This window comes from Aplidium turbinatum, chromosome 16 (genome assembly GCF_918807975.1).
Source record: "Aplidium turbinatum chromosome 16, kaAplTurb1.1, whole genome shotgun sequence".
NCBI lineage: Eukaryota > Metazoa > Chordata > Ascidiacea > Aplousobranchia > Polyclinidae > Aplidium > Aplidium turbinatum.
The window spans coordinates 15,840,929-15,851,925 of NC_137487.1; the positions used below are offsets into that span (position 1 = coordinate 15,840,929).

Here is a 10,997-nt window from a genome sequence, read left to right on the forward strand (position 1 = left end):
TTAGAACAACGTTTGTATATGCCGCCGGTAGAATTTTATTTTTTGTTGTTGTTGTCCTTGTAGGCAAACATTTTGAGTTGTAAAAATCTGGTCTATGATGCATCAAATTATTTTGTCTTTTGCTCAGAAACATAAGATGACAATCACATGTAAATATGGCAGGCTATGCAACAAAAGTATGAAAATAAACCATTTGCGCGCCCTCAAAACAGCCTTATGTCCCAACCTTGTACATCTTGCGATAGTTCAGCTTAGTTTGCACAAAAAGAACTCATATCATGTTCCTTTTATAAGTCTATTTTGTTACCTAAATTTTGGTTTTTTTTTTCATTATATCACAACGTCAATATTGACAATACTTAAACAATCAGGAGTCAATTTTTATGAGCACTAATAAATGATTGAATGTTGCCCCATGTACCATATGCACAAGCTATTCAGACCCCAAAGCTACAGAGCAAACAACTAATAGCCAGGGACGTAGCCACGTGGAGGGGGCTTGGGAGAGCAGTCGCCCTCAAAGAAATTCATCTTGCCTTCCAAAAAGATATAGTTTTAATACTATTACAACGTTTTGATGACATTGTAGCCTATTATATGTTAAATGACGTTTCATAAATGTTTGGCTGCATTTAGTAGCTATCTTTTTAAATAAACTTTTAATTTCAAGCATTAACATATTTGCCCCCAACAATGAGTTTGCCGGCCTGAAATTTTCTTTCTGGGTATGTCACTGCCAGTAGCGCAACATAACACGACGACTATCTAATGAAGTTAAATATAAAAGGAGATATTTAACCACTACATGATAACTGATAACAAATTACCCGACTGCTATCAACGTTTCTGTCATTGCCAAGGGCGTAGTCAAGGGGGGAGCAAAAGGGACAATCCCCCCCAGAAATATTTTAAATAAAAAGTTCACACTCTGTTACAGCACCATCATTTGACAAAGTTTTACTATTGATGTATAGACTGACTGTCAGAAAGCACCTGCCAGTAGGTATTTTTTCAAAAATTTCTGGAGAAGACCCCCTGTAGGTAAACACTTTGAAGCTCATGAATGTCTTTCCAATGCTTAGAGTAGTAGCCGTACAACCGAATGATTGCACGATAGACAAACGGTTTCTAAAGAAAATGACAGAAAACATTGCTAAATTTTATGGCACACCGATACAACACTGTCAGAATTCTTTCGAATTTGCTGTTTTAGAAAAATCCAGAATATTCATAGTAGCCAGGCCCTATAGCCTGGATATGTGAAGAATAACATTTTGTATATTTCGAGACAACGCCGTTGTTAGCCTGCCGTGTAAGTTTCTATGATCACCTACATTTTACACCACAGTGTTTTACCTAGAATCATATTCACTGCGCCTACGTTGCATTTCAATAATGATTATACCACGACCTACTAGAACACGGCCAAATATGTTGCTATTTGAGAAAATTTCTAAGAGTCTGAATTGTTACAATCATAGCTATGACAAACCTGTCATTTTCCCATTTCCAGAAGTAAGTAAAACAAGGAATATTTGCACCCAGACATATGTTTGGCTTGTTTTGACGGAGATTAGATATGTATGTTAAGCACAATTTATGCAATAATAATGTAAAACATGTAAGACTTTCTAACCACATACTGGGGTTAGTCTCATCATACAGTCCTTAGGTTTTTTGTATAGCAGGATCTTTTGCAAATAGCCATATTTTACTTGCAAAATTAACCTTGGCGAAAAACAAAACAAACTAACATTTCAATTGGCACATCAAATGAACAGTTTACAACATAGAATCCACAAAAAATTCTTGATATTTTAAATGGAACATAGAATTGCACCAAAAGCGATACACCAAACCATACTACCTCCAGGGTACAGTTGGAAAGTCTTACATATTATACATTATTATTGTATAAATTGTGCTCAAGGTACATACCTAATCTCCGGTTAAACAAGCCAAACATATGTCTGAGTGCAAATATTGCTTATTTTACTTACTTCTGGAAATAAGAAGATGACAGGTTTATCATAGCTACGATTGTAACAATTCAGACTCTTAGAAATTTCCTCAAATAGCAACATATTTGGCCGTGTTCTAGTAGGTCGTGGATTATACAATTATATTTATTGGCGTCTTCACTTGTTTTTTAATCTTTGCTGTGGCAACCGTGAGCCTATTTCTTCCTATTTCAAAGGTTATCTGAATAGGCATGGTTGTCCACGGAGAAAAACGAGTTGTGAAGCCCTGGTCTAAGCTAAAGCAGTGCGATTTCAGTAAAAATATGATTTTACCTCGCCAAACTAAACTGTGCTGAAAATCATTCTGCAAGAGGTAGGCTACTGGTTTCAGCACGTAAAAACACTAAATACACTCAAGACAACTGGTCTAAAACAAAGGCTGTGTTTTTCTGCTTACGCTTCATACTGTATGGTTCTGACCCGGAAGCTTCTGACTTCTAAGCTTAAGACTGACAATCTACTGTGGCTGGGATAGACGCCAAGACAGCATTGTCACAACAACGCAGTGACGTTAGTTCACGATTTTAGTTTCGGTTTGAAAAGGCTGAATTGAGGTTTGCAAAGCTGACTGTTTACTTTTGCAAGAAAAAGCAAACAAAGAATATTTGTAATTTCAAGGAAGCACGACACGAAAACTTGATTATGCCAAACGCCAATTGTGTTGCTGAAAAGGCTCGTTGCGCTTATGTGATTATGACGCTGATTGAAAATGAAAAATAAGCACCATTCTGTTAATTTAATTACTCAAAAAGTTGACACACACAAAACAAAAATCCATTTTATCTATTGTTTTGTGCTGATATTTGAGTTGGTGTAAGACTGCAGGTAGCCAGTAGGCTAATTAATAAAGAGAACTAAACTTTGTCTACGAAGAACAGTTTCAACACAAATTAATTATTGTTGACGTCAATTTTTTATGATAACAACACAAATACTTCAATTCGCTAAGAAGATATATGAATTTAATTTGTTCGTGGGTACACACTGCACATCAGCTTTGTTCTTGGAGCAATATGTTGCCAGCTAGTCAAGTGTTGCTTTGTGTATCAATTGAAAACAATTTTACAACCTAGAAATGCGTTCATCTTATGTTGTAATTTCTGTTTCCTTGTTCTTAGGATGAGTCAATAGAAATTATGATTTAACAGGTCATATCTGACGTCAGTTGCGCAGGGTTTATGAGCAGTAGACCTACATAGCAACGTATAATAAACTTCTTTCTTTAATTTGGAATTGAAGAATTGGAACATTAAGCTGTTGAGGAACAGTACCCTGATAAACTTCAAAGCGAAAGTGAAACTATTTCAGTGAATTCCAATCAGGTAAATTACGTTTCAAAAATAAACCAGCCATAAACTCGAGCAAACATACTTTGCACACGTACATATAGCAGATGAACAGATTGTTACCATACAAAAGCGCGTTTTTGCGTTTGTATAGAAAAGAAAAACGAAACAACCGCTGTTTTCAAAGTCATAAAGAAGAAAAAACGTAATGAACAAACAGAAGTATTCTAAACACGTCGCCTTGTTGTGCATCATAGCCGATGCGGGCTTAGATGCAATAAAAGACTCTGGGCTCGTACCTAGACATTCCTTTTAGATTTTCACTGTTGCATAAATATGAGGTAGTCCTGAAAATCTCTGGGTGCAAGCAGCATACATGAACCTGAGATATGTGAAGTATGTTCAATAAACCAGAGTTTTTTTTATATTAATTTAACGTCTGCAGACGTTGCAGCATTGAGAAAAAGATTGATTTTCAGGGTGGAAAAGCAAATGAAAAACTGATAATTTATTTTATGTTGTATTTGCTAAGGAAACGTAATTTCCCGGAAAAGTACCAAAAGCTTCCGTGCGCTGACTGGTACCAACGTACCAGCCATCGTCACAAACTTCAACAACCATCACCATATCCCCTGGCAACAAGTCTAATTCATCGTCATTGCAGGCTGTATACGTGTATAAGGCTACGTAACGGCCAATAACCTGACCGTAATCGGGACTGGGTTGGTTTGACGGTTGAGGACTAGGAACACTTGTACTTGAAGAGGAACTTGAAAGATTGAAAGTATCTGGAGCAACAGGAGCGGTTACACTAGCTGAGTAGATTGGATAACTTTTTTTTTTCAAAAATGGTTGAGAAGTATTCTTATCCTTGGGACCTTTGAACTCGTTTTGCTTTAGAGTGTTTGTGAGATCGTTAACATCAGACTCTTCAGATGACTTGTCTTCAATTGCAATTTTTTCGATGTCACAAGAACTGATATCATCTTCGGAAGTTTTGCGACCCAGATACTTGGTTGATTCGTTTGAAGAAAGAGAAAATCTTGATTTTGCAGTTGGGAACACAGGGAAACTCTCATTAGCTTTTTGTATTTTGTGTTTATCTGAAACACAAAACTGGAAGTTGTCAACGTTTCTTTGAAATATATTCTTATAAAACAATGAACACATTGGTATGCATGCTGGACTGCTGATAGTCCATGACGTGCAATAAACCATGGTGATTTAATGATACAACCAACAAGCTGTAACAAGCAGTCCATACATTACCAATAAAGATAGTTGTGATGTACATTTACAACACTTTGAAACTTGGTCATAGGCGTTGCTGAAGCGTAAACTCATACACTTAACATGTTTGAACATATTTGTGATAAATCTAATAATCTTGTGTGATAAAAAGGTACATGTATATAAAAAATGGAACAACACCCATCCTGAACCTCAATTCACAAATTTACGTCAGTGGAAAATCTACCTCAGGTGAAGAATGTTTGGTCTAAAACATTTGGCTAAAACGTAAAACCGCAACTTCAAAAATGTTTCATTGCCATAAGATGAACAATATTCCTAAACGCTCGCCTTATTACTCAGTTTGATAAGCGACCGGTTTGTGAATGTAGAAACAGCAAGTACAAGGAAGGCAGGCTTAACACTCGAGGTGTGCGCTTGAGCAGCGCGTGGACAGCGAAGGAACAGCTCTTCATTCAGCGACAGCTAGCGGGCTGTACATTGTACAATTCTCCGGCAACAACAAACAAACACTTCGCTCTGTTTCATTTCGGTGACCGGGCCTGTATCAGTGGTTCAAGTTTCTACAAGTATGCGAAACTGCCAGGATTAAGCTTACAAGATTTTTTTATTATGCAGTCCAAAAACCAATGAAATAACCTAATCCGCATTTCGTTAAATAACATCTCAGATGGGATAGATATTTTGACTCCAGAGAAATATTTTCAACTTTTTCACCGATGGTGATTTGCGCAAGTTAATTTCTTCGACTATCCCATTAAATGAACAGCAAGGAATCAAGAAATTGACAAATCCATAAAATGGCCCACCCGTCTCCATTTCAACAGAAACTGTTGAGCGCGAAAAACAATAAACAATTGCCCATTATAAAAGTTCACTGTAATTCAATCATTGGTCAGATAAGCATTAAACTACATTGGCAAAATGTCTCACAGATACGTTGTTATCAAATCCCAAACAAACCGAGCCGGCAAATCAGTCTCTTTTTACATTGATTCCACGTCTGCAGACGTTGAATCAATGTAAAAAGAGACTGATTCGCCGGTTGAGAAAACACCAACCTTCTAGTTCATTCGAACGTGGCTGACTAGTAGTAGTTGTAGAAACCTGACGTGAATGAGGGAGTGGCGTAGTGGTTTCAAGGCAACGTTGTTTGTGAGCATATGAAGTTACAGAAGCTCCTTTTTCATCATTGTTTTTAGGTTCACTGGTTATGTCAAGATACACAACAGGCACAATTCCAATTTTGCCACGAAGCTTTCCCTGATACCTGAAATAATTACATGTGATATGCCAAATTAACCAAGTAATTCATCAGTAGGGTAAAACTTACCTTTTTCACGACGGTCTAAACCAGGGGTGGGGAACCTGCGGCCCGCGGGCCGAATGTGGCCCGCGTGACTGTTCCATGTGGCCCGCGTCAAAATTTCTTTACCCAAAATATATTGAAACAACAACTCAAAAAAGAGTAGGCTCTGCATTCTCGGTATATTGCGAATGGCCGTCGATGAAGAAATGAAACGAAACGAAGTCGATCAGTTCATGAATAATCAGGGAAACCATGTCGTCGAACTCACTGATAGCCAATGGTTGTGTGACCTAGCGTTTATGGTTGGCATTAGCGAGCACCTCTCCGAGCTCAACGTCAAGTTGCAGGGACCGAATCAGCTTTTGAACTCCTTGTTTGCAAAAGTGAAATCATTTGAAGCTAAACTACATCTCCAGAATGACGGTAGACTACATCTCCAGTAGATCTCCAGAATGACGGTACGTTGAAAGCGATGTACCAAAACATTCCACAGCTCAACTTTTATCAAAGCTGCATAAATGCTGGTGATTTTCCAGTCATGCGGGAACATGCTTTGAAATATGTGTCTCTGTTTGGAAGCACCTACCGCTGCGAATCAGTTTTTTCTGTAAATAAAATTTCGAAATTTTTAGTGGCCCGCTTGTGTTATTTCTCATTTTATGTGGCCCGCAATACTGAAAAGGTTCCCCACCCCTGGTCTAAACCAATTAATGTTTGCTGAATCCTATTACACATTACACAATATTTTATTTCGGCAGCGAGCACGCTTTAAACTTGGCCTCTGGTCACTTCTGCAGCTTTTAAAACTCTTATTACGTTACGACTATTATTTATTTGCATCAGACAAGAATGACCATAGTCGACTCACAAAAAAATGAAACAGAAAAGCAACAACAAGAAGGTGTTGCGACCGTGCCAAATTTTTTTCAACTCCATAACTTACTTTGGTCACAAGCACGGTTTAACGTTCGCGTTTTGTCGCTTTTACCTTTTTCTCGACCTTTGCTATGTTGACGTGTATTGTTTTTGATATGATGGTCAGAAATAAAAACAACTGAACTGAACTGAACCAATATTTTTGCTTTCACGATCAGACATAATCAATCTGAGCTAAACCTTGCACTCTCTATTTGTTGTTTTGAGAGCTTCAGTTTACAATGATAGCAGCCTAATTTTGTGTTCCATCAAACATGATCATGATAATGCCAAAATAAAATCTTTTGACCAACAGCAACGTATTTTGTCAAAACAATAACAAGCTACATCCCAGACAGCACATCAACCGTTTTTACATTGATTCAACGTCTGCAAACGTTGAATCAATGTAAAAAAAATAGTTCATTTCCTGCATTGGATATCATACAGTAACTATCAGATGGAGTCAACGTTTAAACTTTGACAGCTGATTAACATACCAGTTATCATCTACTTTTTTAAGCAATACAATTTCATCATCTTTTTTTAAAGAAAGTTCGTGTTTTCCGATTGCTGTCAGATCGAACTTAGCGCGGCCATAGCCGTTTTCACAATGATTTTCTGGAGATACTTTTGGTAAGATCTGAAATAAAGAACATGCTGGGTGAAACGGATTTTTTCCTACTTCTAAAGATGAACATCGCTCAGTTATAGAGGAATCGGTAACAATCGTTCTGAGGTTTAACATGATCGTGATCTATAATGTAGATTGTGCATAGAGCATTGGAAAATTTAGATGCAACTATCGAAAATACGTATCAAAGACATAATAATATTATCTGCATAATTGCTACATTTCGGTCTTGACGAACTAATGGGTACGCTTTTCACTGAGGCGATGATGCGTGACTAATATAAATATGTAAAAATCAATTTTGCCTGTTCACATGCTCGTTTTTGATAATAACAAGAGACATTTCTGGAATTTTGTGTTAAACTCATCATGATTTTATAAAAAAAAGTATTTTTACCTCTAGATAAGTGACAGGCACTATTCCACTTTTTCCCCCATTACTAGATTGCACCATGTACCAATTGTTATCCACTTGCTTAGTTATGGTTACAGTTTGGCCTTTTATGAGGTTGCATTCTTTCGTCGTTTGGGCAACAAAATCAAATTTAGCACGAGCCTTGAGATGAAGATCTTCCTCCTGAGAAGTGCAGAATTAAGAAAGATCCTGTTCGTTTTAATTCCGGTCAGGTTTAATTTTTTTTAAATGCTTCCAAACGAGAAACGAATATAAAATAAGATGAAAAGACTCTGGTCTAAAACTTAATTAAAAATATTTTAATTTTGTAACATTATATAACTTTCAGAAGTTCAAGTTAATTTCCTCTCTGGGATAGCCAAGTTGAATGCACAAGAAGAAACAACAAGATAAACAATGCTGGTTTGGCTCTCGGACCGTGTGTTTGAGCAACCACTTTAAAGACAACTTTGCTCTCTCCATGACTATTAGCGGCACTTAGTGGATGTTCAACAAGCGACAACACTGTAATAACCTGATACTTTACTTTATCAACTTTGATAAATGAACCTGCATCAAAAGTTCAAATCTTTTTTAATAGGTTATGTGAAAATGCCAGTATTTAGCTCCGAAAAAGCTTTTGCAGTTCTCGAGTAAAGAATACCTAAATCAATCAAATGGGAGTTAAAAATAAGCAAAAAAATATCTTCCTATTTTTCTATTTTTTATGATTGCGAGAGAAAGATTCAAAATTGAACTAAGTTAAATTAAATAAGTAATTTTTCTTACTATACTTTAAATTTATTGTTTTCAGGTAGCAACGGTTTATAACTGAACTTTGAGTTGCTAAAATATCCAGTCAATATCACATAACAAATGTTACTCGTTTTGTCACGTCCAACAATCTGCCTACCTGCAATGGTTGTTTCTTTGACGTTGACTCTGGTTTAAAACTGGTTGCTACTTTGGATTCTGAAATTTTATTTATTCAAAAGCGATTTTAGCAAGATAAATAAAATAAAATAAAAAATGAATAAAAGTTCAGAAAGAAATGTATTGCTTACGTCATAATTCAGTTCATGAAAAATCATAATGCGTGATCTAATTCACACAACAAGCTTTTATTTTATCAAAAAAAAAAGTACTGCAAAAATGAGCCATTACCGTGCTGATATATTTTTTGAGTGCTGGAGATGCAGTATTTTGATTAAAGTTGTCTGCCCCGATAGCTCATTTGGTTTAAGCGTCAACTTTGTGAACGAAAGAACTGCAAGATCAAGCACCGCTGGTTCGAGTCTCGGTTTGTGCGCTTGAGCAGCGCGTTTTAAGGACTGCTTTTCAATCAGCTGCACATAATGGGTTACAAAATTCACAGACAACAACACTTCAACAATCGGAATCCTCACTCTGTCAAGCGCGGTGACCAGGCCTGCGTCAATAGTTAAAGCCTCTACAAGTATGCGAAGCTGCCAGGAATAATCTTTTTCAGTCCAAGGATATAGATTCAAAACCAAACCAATCAGCGATAACCACATAGTTTCAAATGTCACATAAAGTCGAACGTGAAATAGTTCAAATAACGGTAAATATCTTACTTGATTTGAAAACTGCATCGTTTGTATTTTGATCCGAGCTACAGCTAGTTCTGGTCCTGGTCAATGCTGTTGGTTTATGACTTAAAAAATAGAAATTTTATTATTGGCATGTGAGCACTGGACAATGGTGGACATGCTTGAAAACAATTTCAATTTACCGAAATTAATAAAAGCTTACTAAAAATGTATTTCGAAACAATAGCGTCGCCAGTAGCATAATTGCCAACTTCCAAGCTCAATCTCCACCTCTTTAAAGCTTGTGTAGGCTAATGTCACACAAGCTGGATTAAAAATAATGATGATTTTTCTATTGTTATCATTGGTCTAATTTTCGTGACGCTACACACGTCTCCAGGGGAGGTAGGAAAATATTTGAAGTTTACAAGCCAGTTTCTTGTTGCGTTATGACTTCGAAGTAACACCAATAGGCTACAAGGAAATTTTGCACCAAAATGTACAAATCCAACAAAAACAGCAAAACATAGGCAACTGATGCAATAGTCAATCGAGTTATATTCTTAAAATACTGTTATTACCTTGCATTCGAATGCGAAACTGCAATAGTTGGATCCTAAAATAAAATAATAATACCATATAGTTATATACATTGCATGTGTAAATGATTCAAAAAATTCTGCACAAAGATCTGCGTGGGTAACTTATCAGCTTATATGTGGGCTATTTAACTACATAAAATTTCAACAATGGCAATTTGCTCTTTTATCATAACCAGGCTATAGTGAGTAAAAAATTAAATTACGTAGACTAAAAGTAAAGGAAATCAACTTTCGTGTTCATCTTCAAGCGTATTGTGTCCAACCCATGGTTCAACCATGTATTTGGTAGGGCACTTAGACATGCCTGAAAGTGGGCATGAAGACTGGTTTCTTAGCCTTTCCGTTGTTTACTAAATCTAAATCTCGGAACACTGAGCGTAAAACAGGATACGGCGACAGTTATGTCATTAAGTGCATTGCCAAGACACAGTCACATGCTTTCTATGGCTGTAAAATCAACGTCGTACAAGTGCTTTATTGCTTCGACCACCCAGCCTACAGCTATCTACCCTAGCGCATTAAAATAAATATTTGTAATGAAAAACCAATAAACATGATCATAATCGGTATTTCTAATAAAATCAATACAAATATCTCTTTCAGAAATTTTTGATTCATAAACCTGCAATACGTTGAAAAAAGCTTCAGATAGGCTAAGTAGTCACGTTGGATTTTTGTATTACCGTTAACGCCAAACATTTTTTAAAGTTATCGTCAACGTTTAAAAAAGCAAAATATAATGTAAAACTGACTAGCTTTGGAATTTTGGCGTAAAAATAATTGTACAAATACGGCTCACAAGCAAATAACATTTAAAGTGTCAACTTTCCTTCATCTTTCACCAATCACAACTTCTGTTTCATTACAGTAAAAAAGCTGTTTTTCCGTAGCCTAATGTCAACGTCTTTAGACGTAGAAACCATATACAAACGGCTTACTCTTTTAACGTAATGTCAACATCTTTAGACGTAAAGTCATACAATCTTCTCTTCTTTGTTATCTACGTGCATCATCCACAGCTTACCGCTTTAGGTT

General features: G+C 36.4%; 1 protein-coding gene across 1 annotated transcript; it reads right to left on the bottom strand.

Moving 5' to 3' along the window:
- Positions 1 to 2,656: 2,656 nt before the first annotated feature.
- Positions 2,657 to 10,997, bottom strand: LOC145785798 (E3 ubiquitin-protein ligase SH3RF1-like). Its single transcript, XM_082597509.1, has 8 exons — positions 10,987 to 10,997; positions 9,942 to 9,976; positions 9,406 to 9,485; positions 8,724 to 8,782; positions 7,814 to 7,993; positions 7,283 to 7,425; positions 5,620 to 5,828; positions 2,657 to 4,410 (listed from the first exon to the last, which is right to left on the bottom strand). Exons 5-8 carry the CDS (start codon positions 7,868 to 7,870, stop codon positions 3,821 to 3,823), a joined length of 999 nt encoding a protein of 332 aa, XP_082453635.1. The 5' UTR covers positions 7,871 to 7,993; positions 8,724 to 8,782; positions 9,406 to 9,485; positions 9,942 to 9,976; positions 10,987 to 10,997; the 3' UTR covers positions 2,657 to 3,820.

Bases quoted from the DNA above. Each gene is read 5' to 3' on its own strand.
- LOC145785798 (XM_082597509.1), bottom strand. From the start codon at position 7,870: ATGGTGCAATCTAGTAATGGGGGAAAAAGTGGAATAGTGCCTGTCACT. The intron at 7,426-7,813 runs GTAAAAATACTT...TCTTTATTTCAG, and splicing joins TGCCTGTCACTTATCTAGAG to ATCTTACCAAAAGTATCTCC. The intron at 5,829-7,282 runs GTATGTTAATCA...TAATTATTTCAG, and splicing joins AAAAAAGTAGATGATAACTG to GTATCAGGGAAAGCTTCGTG.